Genomic DNA, 20,792 nt, shown 5'->3' on the forward strand with positions numbered 1-20,792 from the left:
CAAATGTTTAATATAGGAAATAAATATTTTAAATATTCATGACCTGGTGGTGCACAAATATATTTGTAGCTATTGTATCAATTTAGCAGAAGAATTGTCAGTTTGAGGTAAATCTAAGCTACATAGAAAGACTTTGTCAAAAAATATATTTTATAGAACATACAAACTATCCATTGGTCATAAATTCCTACTTCGCCACTAACCTCAGCATGTAAAGTTTGAGGAGTATTATTCCATCTCAAAATTAACCTATTGCTTCTCAAGAATAGTTGCACATTATAAATATGTTTGTTTGTTTTTATTAGCACTAGTTACACACCAATCAGTACCGTTAAACCAGAAATTCAAATGTGCATCCTGTAAAGAAGGACAAGGGTAAAGAGCATCTTATTTTTCTCTATCAAAAGGACAAAGTCTACGAGAGAGGGACAGAGTGGGGGGGGGGGGGGAGAGAGAGAGAGAGAGAGAGAGAGAGAGAGAGAGAGAGAGAGAGAGAGAGAGAGAGAGAGATTTTGAAGGTTATTTGATTTTAAAAAAAGTTACCTGATTGATCAGTCAGTGACGCTTCAATGAGGAACATGTTGATTCAGCAGGTAGTGTTACAAAAGCTCCCTGCTGGCTGATCACAGCTGTGTCAGTGAGAAGGGTGTCCATGGAGCCAGTCACGGTCCTGGTGCTCAGTCTCTCCTGTCTGCTTCTCCTCTCACTCTGGAGACAGAGCTCTGAGAGAAGCAAGCTCCCTCCTGGCCCAACCCCTCTCCCAATTATTGGCAATTTCCTCCAGATAGATGCAAAGAACATCAGTCAATCCTTGACCAATGTAAGTATGCTTTGTGTTCCTCCAATACCTTGAGAAAGAAGATAAATTGAAAGCTGCTTTAAATGAAAATCTAGTAAAAGAGGAAATATTGCTATAAATAATCCTACAGTCAAAGCTCTTGCAGTGTATTGTGCACCTCATGACTTTTACAGCTGTATCTTATCAGAAATTCAGTCATGAATGAGGATTCAGGTTAAAAGACATTCATTTCATTGTATTTTATAAACTAAGAAAAATTCCTGCAAAATTTGTGAATATTTCCTACCTTTAAAAAAAAACAAAACTCAAACTTTTCTGTTATTTTTGGTTGAAGGTCAAAAGTGAGTAATATTTTATTCAATAACTCAGGTAGAACTTTAGACAAACATTTTTACTGAGGTTATCTATTTGATGCTGGACTCTATAAAGAACTAACTGATGCCTAATTTAAATAAATACCAATGGACATGGAATAACTCAAAATGCAAGAAAGAAGCCAAGCTTCCAGCATATCTGGTGATATTTATATCCAGTTTTAATTTTTGCAAAACCTAAGTCTGGAGCTAAGAATGATGCCAGAGAAGGGCCTGTTTTTCCAGGAAACACTGCATGCCTGTGGTGCAACTTCTGTGGTGCCCACTCTCTGTGTTTGTAGTGGCAGTTGCCAAATCTGGACTGCTCAACAGATTCATTTGTGATGACATACAAGTTTACATTTCAAAACTAAGTGGGCCTAGCTTTGCTGCTGTATTTCTACATCATTTCATCTATTCCGTGGTCTACTTGTATATTTTTTTGTGAGTACCAGACTGTTTATATCACTATAGCTCTATAATATAATTTGAGGTCAGGTATGGTTACACCTCCAACAGTGCTTTTACTCCTTAGGAGTGCTTTGACTATTCTTGGTTCTTTGTGGTCCCATACAAAGTCCTCTGTTGTTTTTCTAAACCTGTAAATATGGCATCAGAAGTTTGATATATAGCATAAAATCTGTAAATATAGTAGTATGGGTTTAGTAGTATGGGTGTTTTGTTTCTTGGTTTCAGTTTCTTCTCTGTGCTTCTTGTTGGAGTGTCCTATGTTTGAGTAGAGGGTCTCCACACCTGTAGGCTGGACTTCTGTAGGTCAGAGAGGACTGGCCTCTGTTCATAAGGGTGTTTCTGCCTGAGTTTGGGGACTGGGGCATAAAGGGCAGGATGGGAGGGAGTACTGTGGGTAGGGTAGACAGGCACTGAGAGAGGGGGCAGTCATTAGGTAGATGGGTGGCTTACATGGAGTTCTGGTGGGTAGTGTTCTGCTGAGTGTTCTGTTGTGAAAATTTGTTGTAATCTTTGTGTAACAAAAACCTAAGCCCTGAGCCATGGTTCACTGTAGGCGATCAATAACTGATGATCACCGTAATGTGATATAAATAGGCTTCAGAACCATTTGAAACTGAGTTTTGCCTGAATAAAAATTATTTTACAGTGAATGATAATATCAGTGTGAATGAGGTTGACTCCATGGAGATTAAAGTGACTCTTTTTGCTAATATTTACATTTTTCTTTCAAATTTCTAGTTCTCAAAAGTCTATGGCCCTGTGTTCACCTTGTACTTGGGCAGGAAGCCCACTGTGGTGTTGCATGGGTATGAAGCAGTGAAGGAAGCTCTGATTGATCATGGGGAGGAGTTTGCTGGAAGAGGAAGATTGCCAGTGGTGGAAAAAGTTACTAAAGGCCTTGGTAAGTAAGTGTACATGTTCATGTGAGTGCTGCACAGTGTTTACAGTGGAAGCAAAGATAAAAGGAGGAGTGGACTTCTTCCTTAGTTACACTTTGGACCTCTCTATGGTTTCTGCCCATCAGATCTCTCATCTGCTCCTAGAGTCTCCTTCTGGTGTTTTACCATTTCTTTAGGCATTGCTTTTAGCAATGGAAGCAGATGGAAAGAGATAAGGCACTTCTCACTCATGACTCTGCGGAATTTGGGCATGGGGAAAAGGACCATTGAGGACCGTGTTCAAGAGGAAGCACAGTGTCTTGTGGAGGAACTGAGGAAAACCAATGGTAAGTGTAGGTTTATGCATTTACATCTTAGTCTAGATATGTGTGTATGTCATGTCAATCATGTCTTTTCTAAAATTTTTCTTTGTTTTTAAATCAAAAACAATGATTTTCATGTTAATTTTCTGCTGAGCTGCAGAACTACGGATTTCTGTATGTTTTTCTGCATATTTCTACAAGGTTTGAGCAAATTAACTGGGCAGTACAGGGATTCTTGTAGGCCAATGTTTACAGTCCTTGGTAACAATGATGTGATTTATGGCTTTCATTTCTTAGCTGAGCATAATAGAATTTTCATTAATTAATTATTGTGAGTGCATAGCACGATATCGAAACTGTATTGTTATTTGTTTAAAACCTTTTACTACATTGTGAATCTTATACAATGTGTTTTGATCATGATCACCTACCAACTCCTCTAGGACACATACCACTTTCCTATCTACCCTACTTTGTGTTGTCTCTTTATTTAATATCCACCAAACCTGATTTGTGCTTGACCCATATGATTTTTTTAAGAAATTTTTTGTTAGTACTTTCAGACTTTAGTACTTGTTTAAAAATATGTTTGAATTGAAACAGAATTACCTAATTTCTCCCTTTTTCTCCTTCTATCCCTTCCCAAATGCCCTGCCCTGTCCCCTTCTCATGCCTTTCCCACTCTCAAGTTGATAGTTTCTTTTTCTTTATTATTATATGTGTATGTACATGCACACAGACATACACAACATCTTGAGTACTCTTTGTTGTTAGATATCATACATATGAATTCAGAGCTGACCATTCTGCACTTGGACAACCAATAAGAAAGCTTAACCTTTGGAGAGGATAATTATTCTTAGCTCAGGAGTCATTACTGATGTGGAGTTCCCTGTCTTGGGAAAGATTCTGAACATTTTCCCTTTCCACATTAGCACATCTTTGGATTTTGCTATTTTTCCAGTCTTGGTTTACCGTCATTTCTAGGAGAGACTGTTTTATAGTAGACTTCTTGATATTCTGGTTCTTACAATCTGTCTGCCTCCTCTACTGTGATGTTTCTTGAGTCATAGATGCAGGAGTTGTGATGTATTTGTATCTGTTGAGGCTGGGAATCTCACAGTCTGTTGGAGTCTGCATTATATTCAATTGTAACTTTCTAGGATGGACTCCATTTGCTGTAAAAAGAGATATCTTTAATAAGGGGTGGTAGATACACGTACCTATACATATAAGCATATGACTCAGAATGTAGTAAATTATTATGCTGGTCAAGCAAATCTGGTAGTAAGTACTTTTATAAGGCCCATCACCTCACTAGCCCCACAAAGTTGTCTCATTTTTTAATCACATTCATCCTCCCTCCTCCAATTCTTCCCATATCTACCCACCTTTTCTTCCTAACCATTTTTTTGTAATTTTTTATACAAAGGCCAATTTGTGCTGTTCAAATATTCTTGTATGTGTGACTTTGTACCAATTCATGATTGATTTATCAGGGTCTATACTCTTAGAGAAAATGGACCCTTCTTACAGAAACTAGTGAATGCCAATAATACCTACATTAGGGGTAGAACATCATGCCCAACTTCCATCTCCATGCTAGGATTTTTTTCTGTCTTGGGCTTGCCCAGATCTTTTTTTTTTTTTTCATTATTTTTATTTTATTAAGAGACTTTCTATTTATTTTACATATCAACCACAGATTCCCCTGTTGTCCCTCCTCCAAACCCCCAGGCTTCCCCCCACAAACCACCCCCATTCCCACCTCCTCCAAGGCAAGATCTCCCATGGGGAGTCAGCAGAGCCTGGTACATTCAGTTGAGGCAGGTCCAAGCCCCTCCTTCCTGCATTAAGGCTGTGCAAAGTGTCTCACGATAGACACTAGGATCCAAAAAGCTGGCTCATACACTAGGAACAGGTCCCGGTCCCACTGCCTGGGGGCCCCTAAACAGTTCAAGCTAAACAACTGTCTTGCTTATCCAGAGGGCCTAGTCGTGTACCATGGGGGCTCCTCACATATTGGTCCACAGTTCATGTGTTTCCACTAGTTTGGCTAGTTGTCTCTGTACTTTTTCCAATTGTGGTCTCAATATCTCTTGCTCATAGAATCCCTCTTCGCTCTTGACTATTGGACTCCTGGAGCTCCTCCTGAAACTCGGACTTGGATTGCGCATCTGTTTCCATCAGTCTCTATATGAGGGTTCTATCATGACAGTTAGGGTATTCAGCCATCCAATCACCAGAATAGGTAAACTCAGGCACTGTCTCAACCATTGCCAGTAGTTTCTATGGTGGAGTCATCTTTGTGGATTCCTGGGGACCTCCCTAGCACTCTGCTTCTCCCTATTCCCATTGGGTCTTCATTTATCATGGTGTCTCTTTCCTTGTTCTCCTACTCTGTTCCTGATCCAGTTGGGACCTCCCACTCCCCTAAGCTCTCTATCCCCTGACCCTTGCCCTCTATTACCTCCCCTCACCCCCAGTTTGCTCATGTAGATCTCATCCATTTCTCTATCGCTGGGTGATTCCTGTGTCTTTTTAGGGTCCTCCTTACTAGCTAGCCTCCCTGGAGCTATGGGTTGCAGTCTGGTTATCCTTTCCTTTACATCTAGTATCCACTTATGAGTGAGTACATACCATGTTTGTCTTTCTGAGTCTGGTTTACCTCACTCAGGATGATATTTTCTAGTTCCATCCATTTGCCTGCAAACCTCATGATGTCATTGTTTTTCTGTGCTGAGTAGTACTCCATTGTGTATATGTACCACATTTTCTTAGTCCATTCTTCGGTTGAGGGGCATCTAGGTTGTTTTCAGGTTCTGGCTATTACGAATAATGCTGCTATGAACATAGTTGAGCATGTGTCCTTTTGGTATGATTGAGCATTCCTTGGGTATATGCCCAAGAGTGGTATATCCGGGTCTTGAGGAAAATTGATTCCCAGTTTTCTGAGAAACCACCATACTGATTTCCAAAGTGGTTGTATGTGTTTGCTTTCCCATCAACAGTGTAGGAAATGTTAGGGATTCTATGAGCCAGAGATATTGAGACCATGATTGGAAAAAGCACATGGACAAATAGCTAAACTAGCAGAAACACATGAACTGTGGACCAATAGCTGAGGAGCCCCCATGGTACATGACTAGGTCCTCTGAATAAGTGAAACAGTTGTTTAGCTTGAACTGTTTAGGGGGCCCCCACCAGTGGGACCGAGACCTGTCCCTAGTGCATGAGCCAGCTTTGTGGAACCTAGCGTCTATGGTGAGACACTTTGCACAGCCTTGGTGCAGGGAGGAGGGGCTTGGACCTGCCTCAACTGAATATACCAGGCTCTGCTGACTCCCCATGGGAGACCTTGCCTTGGAGGAGGTGGGAATGGGGAGTGTGTTGTGGGGGAAGCCTGGGGGATTGGAGGAGGGAGGACAAGGAATCTGTGGTTGATATTTAGAATGAATAGAAAATCTCTCAATTAAAAAAGGGAGGAATATCAAAAGAAATTTCCTTATGAGTTTTTGACCTGTAATATCATACACATATGTGATACACAAAATTTAAGCATTATATCAGCATAGCAATTTGATAATAGTGATTTGGAAAATGTTACAAATCTACAAACCATACTTTTGCCCAAATACACTGTGTAGAATTTGATTGAACATAATCATCGTTTACTTCTTTAAAAAAATTTTTGCTGCTAATACTGCATATAGTGTGGGCTTCATAAAGACATTTCATAGCAGTGTAACATGTGCTTTGAACATGCTCACCCACCATCACATTTCCTGCCACCCCATTCCCATTTTTCCTATTGCATCCTCCCCAGCCTTCTTTGTTATACTTTAAAAGATGGTTTATTTTTATTTTATGTATTGTGGGGCGTTTACCCAACCACCCCCACAGTTCCCCAGAGTTTTCTTGAGTGCAAGCAGCAGGAAATATTAGAAGGATTTATTGCGGAGAATATCGCAGAGATAAACAGATAGAAAATAAAGGATAGCCTCGAGAGGGCCTGGAACCTATTCCAACGGGCCCTGACTGTCTCTGCCCCAGGGTTTTTATAGAGATGCCAAGGGGTGGAGCAAAAGTCCTCCTCCCCCAGCACAGCCAAGTGCAGACCATCTCAGACACCTGCACTCAGGCCCTTGGTCCTAATCATCCTCTATGAGGACCTGCTGGGTAAAGCCACGAGGAACCCGAGAACGGGCTCCCACAGGTCCCCCTTTCTTAATATATAAAAAATAACTATTAATGGCTTACAGCAATCTCCATAACTGTTACACCTCCCAGTATGGGAGTAGAGGATGATAAAGATGGCATTTCTCTTTTGAATTAGGTCCAAGGTGACTACAGCAGTCTTAGCTGCCTCAAGCCCTTTCTAAACCAAAAACTCTTAAGGCGACTACAAACTTAAAGAATCCCTTAGCTTCATCATTACCATTAACAGGTTAACATAAATATTGCTATACATAGCACAATTCTCCCAGTCTTACAACACAAAGCAAACTCTTAACAGAACCATTTGAATTAGCATATATGGTGCTAATATATAGTTAACAATTTTCTCCATCTTACAACTTTAACTGTTAATCATTTGAATTTTCTTGCTAACAGAACATAGGAAAAACTTCGATGTATTCACATCAAACTTAAATATTCCTTAACTCCACAAAACCAGGGTGCATTAATATCAATAGGGTAAATATAATTTCTGCAAACATAATTCAAACTCATAACTCCTCCTTTTCTTTATATTTTTTAAACAAAATCTCAAACCTAGTTAGAAGAACCCAAACTCATACAATTCCTACAAACCCATATTGAAAAGCAATCTTCTCAATCTAACCATTAACACTTTGAAAACTTAGCAAAACATCCAAAAGCAGTTTCTTAATAAAACTCTTTACACTTTAAAAGTAGTCTCTTAATATACCCCATTTGCATTTCTTACTAACAAAAACATGACATTAATCCACTCAAACAACTTTTGAAATTAGACTAAGGAATATTAACTCTCCCCCTTTTCTTTATAATTTAAGCAAAATCTCAAGCCTAGTTAGAAAACCCAAACTTTTCCATTTAAACAGTTCCATTTATAACACAAAACCAGTTCTGTAAGTAATTTCATTTTTACATAAACAGTTCCACAAAACAATTCATGAATCACCAATTAATAAAGCATATATGCATACACAAAACTGCATCTTGATTCTAGGTAGAAATAATAAATTTCTTCATTTAAACAGTTCCATTTTTAGCCCAATTCCAGAAAGCAGTTCCTAGGTCATCACTATAAGTAAACTCAAAATTGTCCCATTGCAATGAAATCTCTACTGTTCATTTCATTTCTTAAGTCCCAAAATTCAAATGGTAATTTCTGGTACGAGCCTTCCAAATATGAAGAAATCCATAACCAACATCTTTTTGTAGTTTTATCTCATTTTAAGTTCAAAAAGTTCAAACAAATAAATTCTGGTATTAGGCTTTCACTTCAAAATATGAAGAGACATTTTTCAACCAAAACTTTTTGTAGTTAATTTTTGTTCAAACAAGCGTCTCTGAACTTATTCTCAAGCCAGAGACCTTTTTAGATACAGCAGTATTCTAAACCGCACCGTTTTTGATGTTAGCTCAGGTTTTTCTGTGTTGCGTCAATTTTCCATGGATCTCAGCTGTGGATGCCTTGTGCTGGTTCTGGCGTCCGCCATTCTTAGCTTCTTAGTGGTTTCTGGAGCTTTTGAAACCATTCAGACTGCCTACTTTGCAGTCTACTGGGACACTAACCTTCTGTGTCTTGGGTTCTTTCACCATATACGTTAGGAATAGATTCATATTTAACATTTACACTTTTTTACAAATTCACATATAACATTAACATCTACTTATTTATACTCTTTAAGGGAAATATAGAAGTACTTTAGCAAATATATTTCTTATTACTTCTTATATACTTCTTTTCTTATTTCTTATTTAAACTTACATTTACAACTAGTATCTTTCTTGCAAGCTTATATTCTTAAAGGAACTCTATAGATCTATTTTACAAACTTATACAGGGCTACCATTAGCATATATTTAACTTAGCAAACACCTAAAGATTTCTTCCTATTACTTCTTATATACTTCTTATCTTATTTCTTATTTAAACTTACAGTTACAACTAGTATCTTTACTTCTTACAAGCTTATTACTACATGTCTTAAGACTACCTTAAATATTTCTTACAAGCTTATATTCTTAAAGGAACTCTATAGATCTATTTTACAAACTTATACAGGGCTACCATTGGCATATATTTAACTTAGCAAACACCTAAAGATTTCTTAACACAGATCTAACAAGAGAATTTTTACAAACTCACGTATCTTATTTTCATCTTTTTCTATTTCTTACTCTTAATTATTATTACTATCTCTATTAGAAAGATTCTCTTAACTAGACAGGAAGTACGTACATCATTTCTAAAGTTTAGAGTTTATAGTCAGCTTTGTTATAAAGCACTGAGATTTAGTGAGTGTTGTTATAGATTGTGATAGTTGTTGCTAGGGGACTGTAACCTTCCCAGGATGAAGCCACACTCCAAAGTTGCCAGTTCTCTCAGCCGTTCCGGACCGGCAGAGATGCACTGTCAGCAGTAAACAGTTTTTAACTAGAGGCTGTCCCTTCACCCAAATTCATAATAGCTCCCCTAAGTACTTCAATTCAGACAAACGTTTCTATTACAGCAGTACTTTCGATTTGTTCTACTGAAAAACTTCACTTCACGCTGAGGGTGAAATTACCGTATTCAGCTGCTGTAAAGCTCTTCGCCAAATGTGCACAGCTATTAGGTGATATAAAGTATTTTTCTAAAGGAGCTAGTAAAGCCACAAGTGGCACAGCTCCAAACTGTATTTAGTATTTTCACTTCACTAGCTTTAACTCCTGATATTAGAAGCTATGATATTTAGCATTGATTTCTAATAAGGAACTTTCAGGTGAAGCAACTCTTTTTAAGACAGCTAGATTTTCTGAAGTTTGTTTCCCATCTATAAAGCAGTCATTTCTTTTTGAATGCCTGTTTCTTATCCCCTTAATTAGATTTGCAAAGGAATCACTCATTGCAGGCTGTTTGTTCAAGAGGTAAATAATTTTTAATTTCACATAAGTTTCTTCATATCTAAGACAACGTTCAGTGTATAAACTGCTTTCTCTTGCTTTCTTAAGGATTTTAAAGTGGCTTCTTTGCTCTTATAGGTAGCTTTTTGTCTTCCAACTACCGTAAAAACTTTGCACAGCTATTAGGGTAAATAAGGCATTTTACTAATGGAGCCCCAAACCGCGAAGCACCTAGTTCCGTATCCTTTCAATTTTTCATTGGAACTGACACTTAAACTCTTAGATGATTTTCCTCCTTATTCTTTTAAAAGCTGTATTTTAAGTTTACCATGAACGTATTTTCGAGCTGACAAGTGTTTCAGGGCAATGTCACCATCTTTAGCGGAAAAACTACCTTTCCCAGAATGCATTTCCCTTATATCCGGCCATAATAATATCAGTCCCTTATATCAGTCCTTTATATCATTTCCCTTATATCAGTCATTTCCCATAGTTCTTTTCAGGTCTGAGAGTCAACTGGTTCTCTTTTACCAGACTTGCTTACAAATTCTTGCCTGGGAGGTTTGAACAAAGTTTTTTGCTTTTGCAACGGGAGATTTGAACAAGCATTTTACATTTTCAATTATGGGACATTGGGAGATTTCTGGTCTCTCAACTGGCTTCAACAGGTGTCTCTCCTTCATTTGACACGGGCCCCAGATCAGAACTGCACCTGCCTCATTAGCCGGCATTGAGGCTAGCATTTCTGATAGCAACTTTCCTTGGGGCTTGTGTTTGCCTTAGCCAGTCAGTGAAAAACATTTACAACAGAGCTTTTCCATAGCTCCTTCAGAGATTTTCTCCCACTGATCTCATTTTGCTTGTTCCTTCCCCCACAGATGCAGAGCTTCAGTATCTGTCTGCAGCTCTGTACCTCTGCTAGCTGCCTTTGGAGGTAGGGGCTTTTTTTCTCCCCCCAATCGGCCTCGAATTCTAGCAGCTGTTTCAGGTCATGCGTTTTCTGGGGAGGATTATGTCCCTTCTCTCTTTCTTCAGAGTCTTTCTCCCTGACAGTATCCAGTTTGGTCTCAGTTTATCCCCTCTACCCCAGAAACAGTTTCCGACACTACAGTGGCAGCTTTCCCTGCTACTGGAGGTAGGGGCTTTTTGTCCGTTTGTTTTCGGGGTCTGTGTGGTTTGCGTACAGACTGAAAATCTAACAAGGGAGATTTTTGCCATTTCTAAACTCCCATTAGGACAGGTTTTTTGCCTCATCAGGCCTTCACCTGGCCCAGTCCCCCAGTGGGTTGTGTTTGCTTGTCTGGGTGCTCAAGGACAGAGTTTATGCCAGAGGCAATCACCCCTTAGGGTTACACTCCCTCATTTCACCGGGAGTCAGTTGAAACAAAGTTTTTCTCAGAGATGCTTTCTCTGACAGAAAAGAAAGCTTTACTCCTGGATAGTTCTGTTCTGCCCTGGCTGGGCTCTTTCCCCAGACAGCGTTCTGACTCAGCAGCACAACTGTTTCAGACACAGTTCAGCTTTACTGTTTTCCCAGAAAGGCCCTTACTTTGATAGAAAAGCTTTTTTCTCAGATTTTTTTCAGCTGTGGATCCATCAACCCGGGATTTGTAGGAAAGCAGACAACTGTGCCGTTCCCACCGGCTTTAGCTTTGGTTGTTCATTAGCAATCTTCCCCTGGGTCCTGCACCTTCCTGCCTCAGCTCTGTGCTCCAGGAAGTTTACAACTGTAGGAATCCTAGTATCCCCGAAATGTACTCCAGCTCAGAGACGATGGCCAGTGGCCTCTGGGTTTTTGGTCAGAAGCAAGGATACAATGCTTCAGGGGGTCTTTGCATTAGGAAGATTAGGAGCACCTTTTCAAAGACGCTCACTCAGAAACAAAACCCTTGATGCCTCAGCTGGGCTGTAACTGAAAAGCTTGGCTTTTTTGCTTTTCCCAGTAAAGTTTCCCGCCCTTTTGGGCTCTCTGTAGCTCTTCACCCACACTCACCCAAGCGTTTCCCTCAGGGTACTCTGACCCACTGTCTTTTACTAGCTTGAAGAGACAGAGCTTAGAAGAGGTTTTTAGGAACTTGTCCCTGCCTCCTGCATTGTAGGGAGGATTGTTAAAGCTTGAAAGAACTTAGAGAGGTCTTAAGTTTGTTGTTTTCCCTTAGAGCTAATCACAGGTGGTCCCCATACTAATATCTTCAGGCGATTCTAATTTTTGTCCTTCTAAGAAAGTTAAAGGCTTTAGTTTTTAAGTTTAAGAGCTTTTGAGAAAGATTAAAGCTTTTTAGAGAGATTTTTCCCCCCAAATTTTCCAAGAAAAGCTTTATAGTTTGAGAAAGATTTTTTTTCCCCCAGGAGAGAGAAAGACCAACTTTCCCCAAAATTTCCCAACTTTAAACTTTCGCTTTTTACACCCCCATTTTTGCCTCAGGGAGAAATCACTTTCTCCTGCCGCTTGGACTTAGCATTTCAGCTGTCCCCAGGTCAAAAGCTTCCATAGGAAACTTTTTCTTCCCCATAAGCTCAAAGAAGAGCTTTTTTTACTACCTGTAAAGCCCAAAGATTTTTCCCCCAGTTTGCATTCATAGCCCCCAAAGTTAGAAAATTGGAGAGTTTTTCTGTCTAGTTGCCTTATTTATTTTTTCCTACACAATCTTACACTTCTAAGTTTTTCTACACTATATTTCTACCCAATGCCTTATACTTATTTTTCACAGATAGAAATTGAGAAAGCGATAGAAGATAGAAAATTTTGACAGAAGAGAATTGCGCTGCAGCATCGGACATCCTTCCAGTCTGCTTTCCTTATCTCTCAAGGATAAAAGCCCTGCCTCTCAATAATATATATAAAATATATATTTTCCATAACACCGGCATGCCTTTCCACTGGCAGGGCTGACTCAGCACTTTGGCCAAAAACTCTGTAATAAAACTATTATTCCTTTATCTTTAGTCCCTATTACTTTGTCTTTAGTCCCTGTTCTTTTGTCTTTAGTCCCCCCCTTTTTTAGTCCCCCCTTTTTTTCTTTAGTCCCTTTTTTTTCTTTTTTCTTTAGTCCCTATTCATGGCGCCATTCTGTGGGTCGTTTACCCAACCACCCCCACAGTTCCCCAGAGTTTTCTTCAGTGCGAGCAGCAGGAAATATTAGATAGAAGGATTTATTGCGGAGAATATCGCAGAGATAAACAGATAGAAAATAAAGGATAGCCTCGAGAGGGCCTGGAACCTATTCCAACGGGCCCTGACTGTCTCTGCCCCAGGGTTTTTATAGAGACCCCAAGGGGTGGAGCAAAAGACCTCCTCCCCCCCCCCCCCCCCCCCCCCCCCCCCCCCCCCCCCCGCCCCAGCACAGCCAAGTGCAGACCATCTCAGACACCTGCACTCAGGCCCGTGGTCCTAATCATCCTCTATGAGGACCTGCTGGGTAAAGCCATGAGGAACCCGAGAACGGGCTCCCACAATGTATATAAATGGGAGTCCTTGCAGTGGGACCAGGTACATGAACTGGCTTGTTGGAGCCCATTCTCTATGGTGGAATACCTTGCTCAGACTTGATGCGGGGGGAGGGCCTTGGTCCTGTTCCCAACTTGGTATGCCAGCCTGTGATGACTCTCCTAAGACAGGAATTATTCCCTATGATGTGTGGATGGGGGGTGGGGGTGAGGAGGATGTGGGGGATGTGGCAGGAGAAGGAGGTGGAGGGGGAACTATGGTTGGTATGCAAAATGAAAAAAAATTAAATAAAAAAAATTTTAAAAGCTGGCCTGCACATACATGTGTGCACCATTTGTGTGTCTGGTACCACAGAAGTCAGAAAATTGTGTCAGACTCCCGTGGAACTGGGGTTACAAAAAGTTATGAGCTATCAGGTGGGTGCTCAGAACTGAACTTTGTTCCTCTAAAACTGCAGCAAGTTCTTTGAACGCAGAGCTATCTGTCTAGCACTGACCTTGTTATACTTTGTGTCTACTTTTAGAATGCTGCATTTACTTCCTATGGAGCAAATGTATTGTTTTAAATGATCAAGTGAGAAAAAGGAAGTCTCTATTACCACCCTCATGCTGTTTCCCCCACTTGGAATTTAACTGTATAATTAAAGTTTTCCTTTTATTTAGGTTTTCTCCTTATTTCCTTTTTTAATATTTTTATTTTATAATTAACTTTACATGTCAGCCATGGATTCCCCTGTCCTCCCTCCTCCCACCTCCCAGCCTTCCCCCCACCCCCCAATCTACCACCCATTCCCACATCCTTCAAGGCAAGGTCTCTCCTGAGGATTCAGCCCAGTCTGGTAGATTCAGTCGAGGCAGGTCCAGTCCCCTGCTCCCTACACCAAGGCTGAGCAAAGTGTCTCAGCATAGACCCTACGTTCCAAAAACCCAGCTCATGCACCAAGGGCAGGTCCCACTCCCACTGCCTGGGGGCCTCCTAAACAGTTCAAGCTAATCAACTGTCTCACTTATCCAGAGGGCCTGATCCAGTTCCATGGGGGCTCCTCAGCTATTGGTTCACAGTTCATGTGTTTCCGCTAGTTTAGCTATTTGTCCCTGTGCTTTTTTTCCAATCACGGTCTCAATATCTCTTGCTCATAGAATCCCTCCTCTCTCATCTACTGGACTCCTGGAGCTCCATCTGGGGCTTGGCCATGGATCTCTGCATCTGCTTCCATCATGACTGTTAGGGTGTTCAGCCATCTGATCACCAGAGTAGATCAGCTCAGGCACTCTCTCAACCATTGCCAATAGTCTATAGTGGAGGTATCTTTGTGGATTTCTGGGGACCTCGCTAGCACTCTGCTTCTCCCTATTCCCATTGGGTCTTCATTTATCATGGTGTCTCTTTCCTTGTTCTCCTACTCTGTTCCTGATCCAGTTGGGACCTCCCACTCCCCTAAGCTCTCTATCCCCTGACCCTTGCCCTCTATTACCTCCCCTCACCCCTAGTTTGCTCATGTAGATCTCATCCATTTCTCTATCGCTGGGTGATTCCTTTGTCTTTTTAGGGTCCTCCTTACTAGCTAGCCTCCCTGGAGCTATGGGTTGCAGTCTGGTTATCCTTTCCTTTACATCTAGTATCCACTTATGAGTGAGTACATACCATGTTTGTCTTTCTGAGTCTGGTTTACCTCACTCAGGATGATATTTTCTAGTTCCATCCATTTGCCTGCAAACCTCATGATGTCATTGTTTTTCTGTGCTGAGTAGTACTCCATTGTGTATATGTACCACATTTTATTTATCCATTCTTCAGTTATTTAGTGATGCAAACAAATCCACATGGGAGTGGCTGCTCTTGAGATTACACATTATTTTTTTGTCATGTGAGGAAGAGGAATTCTCCCCATTTTTTCTTCTAGTACCAGAACTCACCTGCAATGTGGTCATTTCCTCCTTCCTTGAATCAGTACTTTCTTCCTTGGTTACTCATTGTGGCTGCAGATCTTCCAGGTGCACACTCCTCTATTTAAATCCTAGAGTTATATGACAATTAGGCATTCCAGTAAGGAACAACTCTCTTCTTAATACTAAAAATTTTAGGTTTATAAGATCTTTTGTTTTCTTTTTAGTATCAGATGGATAAAAGCATAAAAATTTGTATAACAGATTTGATCTGTTCTTATTTAAGTAGTGAGGTTGAGACCAACTCATTTTTAAGATTAAAGTAAATATGTTGATTTTATATATATATATATATATATATATATATATATATATATATAAAACAAATGCTTAGCTGTTACTAAAATTGTAGATAAGATATGGTTTAAAAATTTTAAGACTCTTTGCCCGTTAACAGAAATGTTTTCTTTGTATATTTTAATGGTATTTTTCCAATTGTTTGTAATTATCCAGGCTCACCCTGTGATCCCACCTTCATCCTGAGCTGTGCTCCCTGCAATGTCATCTGCTCCATTCTTTTCCAGAATCGTTTTGATTACAAAGATCAGGATTTTCTTAACTTGATTGAAAAAATGGAAGAGATTGACAAGATTCTGAGCTCCCCCTGGTTGCAGGTGAAGTCCAGATCTTTTCCTTTTTAGAACATACATATAATCTTTCATTCTCATAGTTCAAATTCAATATGGACCAAGAAGTGAGGCGACCAGACACCACGGTTTAGAATAATATATTATGGAAAGAATATCTGGAAGACAGATCTAAGCCATTTGCTATACAAATAGCAAAACTGAAAGGCAAATGCCAAGTTGGCTCAAGCCTGCTAGTTCCCTATCCATTGAATTTCCAACTGATGTCCACAGAACTGTCTGTACAATGCATTATTGCATTCATATCTAGAAGTGTGTCCAGAGGTTCACAGGACATTCTTCTATGCATAATTCTTAACCTATTTTCAATTATTAAACACATCTTCATCATATTACTAGGCATGAATATTTTAGTTTATAAAGAGTATTCTCTTAAATGAATAAGAATATTAATGGCAATGAAATCTGCTAGGAAACAATGAGTAGTTTCAGTGGTTTGATGTGTCAGCTGGTATCCTAGTTGACAAGATGACAAGTAGAAATGAGAAGACGAGTGGTTTAATGTTGTGTGGCCCACACACACCTTCTCAGAGTTATCCTAGGCTGAACTGGCATCTCCTGAACTATCCATAAAGAATGGCTGTGATCAGGGTTGCCCAATACAACAAGGCTTCGGGCAGTTGGGCAGTACAATGGTGAGCAAATGTATGGTGTGATATGGGAAAGAGAGAGATGGAATGGTTCATGTCCTATGGACAGAGAAACATCCGAAGAGGTGAAGCAGTGAGCAGCTGGCTGAGGTGGGTGACTTGATTGCTACCCAGGGCCATAGTGATATCTGGGCCTTTGCTGCTGCCAGGGCCCACGTCCAGGTTCATGTCCCTATTGCAGTCATATTCTCTGTTGATGTCTATGGGCTCCTGATATCACCAAAGGCCAAGAGGAAAGGGCTGTACAATTGGCCCTGCCCCTTACTCTCTATGTCACTAAGGAGATCAGGACCTCTACCTCCTATAGTCAGCACAGTGGAGTTGATCCTGTTGACAGGGGTAGGGTGAGCCAGCCCCAAGAATGTGAGCTTAGGCCATCTGACTCTGCCCCTCATCTGACATATGGTAGCATGTGCAGGGGAGAGATGCTCCACCAACTGCCAGTGGGAGAGCTGGCCGTGACATTATAAGAGTGGGAGAGATGCTCTTGTCCCCACCAGTTGCAGAACTCAGGAGAGCAGACTCTGCACTTTGCCTGGGCAGTGGAGTGGACAATAGTTGAGTCAGCCCCAAAGTTGTGAGTGTGGGAGAGTTGGCCCCATTAATTGTCTGTCATATGCTAGTGTGATTGGGTGAGACATGCCCCCTTTACTCTTCACTCCTCGAAGCCTCAGGCAGAATAGGGAGGTGACCCCCACCTTTACCAGCTGCAGCACTCAGTTAAGCAGGCCATGCTCCTAGCCTGGGTAGCACAGTAGAGCTGACCCTATAGGCAGAGGCATGGGTGAGCTGGCCCTGAGGGTGTGAGAATGGGATAACTGGCCACACCTCCATCATCTGCCATGTGGTGGTGAGGGAAAGGGAAAGATGACCTCCCCCTGCCATCTGTGGTGGCTGAGGGAACTGACCTTCCCCTTACCAGCTTCAGCACCTTGGAAAGTAAGCCCTGCACCTTGCCAAAGCAGCACAGAAGAGATGACCTGTATGAACCTATTGATGTTAGGAGAGGGGGCTGAGTGTGAACCAGCCCAGAGAATGTGAATGAGAGATCTGGCCCCTCCCCTCATCTGCCTTATGGTGGCATGAGTGGGGGAGAGATTCTCTCCCCTTTCTCACAGCCTGTGGCAGGTGGAGTGCTGGCTTTGAGGTCATAATAGTGGGAGAGCTGTCCCTGCCCTTCACCAGCAGTAGCACTCAGGAGTGTGGCCCCTGCACCTTGCCTGTGTAACACAGTAGAACTGGCACTGATAGTGTAGGTGTGGGAGAACCAACTCTGAGGGCATGAAAGCAGCTCATTTCTAAAGGGGTGAACTAGCCAGGGCAATGCCAGAGAGATCACCTTAGGCCTGAGGATGGCGGAGAACTGGCCAACACTGCAACTTCCCAGGCTCACAAAAAGGGTTATGAGTTAGCCCACCCCAACATCCACCCCATCTGTGATCTGCTGCAGCACGTGGAGGGGCTAGTCCTGGAGACCCAAGGCTGCAAGATCTTAACAGTACAGGCCAAAACAGGATATCCAAGAGAACTCCCAGTGAGGGCCCAGTATTTATACTGTAACAGAAAACAGAGGCCTTGAGCCAGATCAATGACTCTTTGTAGTGAGCACTTGGAAGTAGAGATATGTGGATAATAGGGGGCACTGCATAACTCACTGTGTCACACTACAGCTTCCACGACCCCACTTATATTTTTTCTCTTAAATTTTATTCTATTTTATTTAGGGGGGAATGTTGTAAGGGCAGATGGTGGATGCAAGGGAATGAGATCAAGTGCATGGTGTGAGGGACACAAAGAATAAATAAAAAGCAAGTTAAAGGAAGAATGACTGTGATCATAGAGAAACCCCTAAGGGCTCTGGTACACTTTTGCTTTCAAAGCCTCTTGGAGCCTCACCCACTTCTGAATACTCATTTCATGTCATAAGCTGGTTTACAGGAGTTAAATATGCATGTGCTACTCTTTAGCTATAAATCATTTACCCAACTCTCTTCACTTCTGCCACCATCTAAAACCTGTCAATGACAATAATTTACACCATATATTTCAGATTTGTTGCAAATAAATGGTATAAGCCATCAGTGAAATTTCATAAATATGCTTTATAGTAAAAAGGATTCAAGAATGTGGGAACTTGATTATGATTCTTGATCATTTGTGCAGGAATTTCTCCCCCAAATCTCTCTACTATCACGTAGAATTGCTCCATGCATGAAATAAAATACTTCTTCCTTACGCTGGACACCATTTTTCATTCATGTCTGAATCAAGAAACCCAAATTGGTCTTGATATATATTATAGACATGTGTATTTCCTCATATCTGTTCATTTAAAAAGTTCTTTGGCGAGGGCTGGAGAGATAGATCAGTGATTAAGAGTGTGCATTGATCTTCCAAAGAACCTGAATCCAATTTTCAGCATCCGTGTTAGGTGGCTCAAAACCAGTAGCTTCAGGGGATCTGATAGCTTTGGCCTCCAAGGCACCCACACATAGATGGCACACACACATGCATGCACACACCACACACACGATTAAAAGTAAAACAATACATCTTTAAAAAAAAAACAAATAAATCTAAATTTTTTAATTCCAAGGGCTTTTGCTTTTAGAATATATAGTCAGTATTTTACATAGTGCTATGCCTAACCACCTGGATCCCCGAGGACAAAAGATGCAAACATTCACATAAAGCTCAGTATATGAAAAGATATTCAATTTTACCAACACATTTAATTTAAAATTACACTGAAGTAAACCCATAATTATCATATTGACAAAAGAAGAGTTGAGTAACAGACTGTGCTCGAGGATTCAGAGTGATAACTGTTAAAGAATAGGTTTGTTCAGTTGATTCGCAAATTCATAGTCTAAGAATTTACCCAGCTCCTTTCCACCGGATATTAAGCTTTGTCGGTAGAGGGCGCAAGAGGGACATTGCCTAAAGGAAAGGGCCAATTTTTGGTCCTGGCAGGCTGGGTTTGGCTTTTATTTTGCTGCTCAAGTAGAGCCTGTGGTGCCTGTGGGGTAGAGCGTGATGGAATCAGGTAGTGCCCGAGGGCCTGTTCTCTAGCTGGGTCTCGTGGCATGCTGTGCTAGACTGTGACTACTTCTGTGAGTTGTGTGCCAGAAAGGCGTTCCCTGCTTGCCCCCCAGCTAGACAGGATGAGTGGGAGGCCCATCAAATTTCTCCTTCATCCACTAGTCTGCAGCTGCCAGCGGTTTCTAGCCTGACAGGCAGTGGAAGTTCCCTAGTTGGCTGTGATGCCTTGGTACCCTCCCTCTGCACTGGGGCATTCTTTACAGCAGGGTTTGGAGAATTATGGTCAGCTGCCTAAGTCTAATTCACCACCTGTTTTGGAAATAAAATTGTATGGGCACACAGACAGGCCTATTTGTTTACGTACTGTCTATAGATCATTTCACGGTTGCGACAGAGAGTGTAGCCAATATATTTACAATCTGTCCCAGTGTAGAAAATGTTAGTCAACCTTTATAGTTCTTCACTTCCTGCCCACACTAGAATGACAGGTGCATGCCACCTTGCCCAGCTTGTTTATATGTTTATATGCATGATGAGGACCAACCTTGAGTCCTCATGTTTGTGCGACATCGTTTTTCATCTTGATGAAGCTACACTTGGAACTTTGATCTTCTCCCGAAGTGGCAGTGTGTGGTACAGTGTTCTATCATGATAATGGGCACCATCATTGAGCTGAAACTCCTAGTTATCCGTATGAACTATTCAACACTTCAGTACAGGCTTTGTGTGAGATGATTCTGCCCGATGACGACTATACTCTATAGTAAAAGATAGCCTTGCCATTCCTTTCATAGTCCTTCCAGGGTGATCCTGTAGGCACCTGCTGTTGGCTTCTGCTTTAGCATCTCTAGCCTTCATTTTGAAGGAATAACCTTTCTTATTAATATTGTGTACCATAGACACATATTTCTGGGTTTTGTTTCTTTGTTTGTTTTTTACTTAATGGCACCCTGAAAGTCACTCCACATCAGTTCACAGAGATTTCCTAGCCACCTTCCCTGCTATAGAGCTCTCAATTGTGTGGATACCATAGCTCACTAAACAGTCTCTATGGTAAAGGACTTAGGGTGTTCATGTGTATTTTTGCAATGGCAAACAATGTTGCAATAAATAACCTTGAATGTGGGTGTTTTTGTT

At 41.1% G+C, this 20,792-nt stretch overlaps 1 protein-coding gene across 3 annotated transcripts in view; it reads left to right on the forward strand.

Moving 5' to 3' along the window:
- The first annotated feature begins 549 nt into the window (after nt 1–549).
- LOC128094711 (cytochrome P450 2C27-like) overlaps nt 550–20,792 on the forward strand; it is a 41,921-nt gene continuing 21,678 nt past the window's right edge. For 2 of the 3 annotated variants that reach the window (XM_052713205.1, XM_052713207.1), the window contains exons 1-4: nt 550–820; nt 2,362–2,524; nt 2,699–2,848; nt 15,770–15,930. In XM_052713205.1, coding sequence (XP_052569165.1) covers nt 653–820; nt 2,362–2,524; nt 2,699–2,848; nt 15,770–15,930 — 642 coding nt within the window. In that variant the 5' untranslated portion in view covers nt 550–652. The remainder of the gene's footprint in view (nt 821–2,361; nt 2,525–2,698; nt 2,849–15,769; nt 15,931–20,792) is intronic. The other variant, XM_052713206.1, reaches the window with a different exon arrangement.

This window comes from Peromyscus californicus, unplaced genomic scaffold, assembly GCF_007827085.1.
Source record: "Peromyscus californicus insignis strain IS unplaced genomic scaffold, ASM782708v3 Scaffold_4__1_contigs__length_199733344, whole genome shotgun sequence".
Classification (NCBI taxonomy): Eukaryota; Metazoa; Chordata; class Mammalia; order Rodentia; family Cricetidae; genus Peromyscus; species Peromyscus californicus.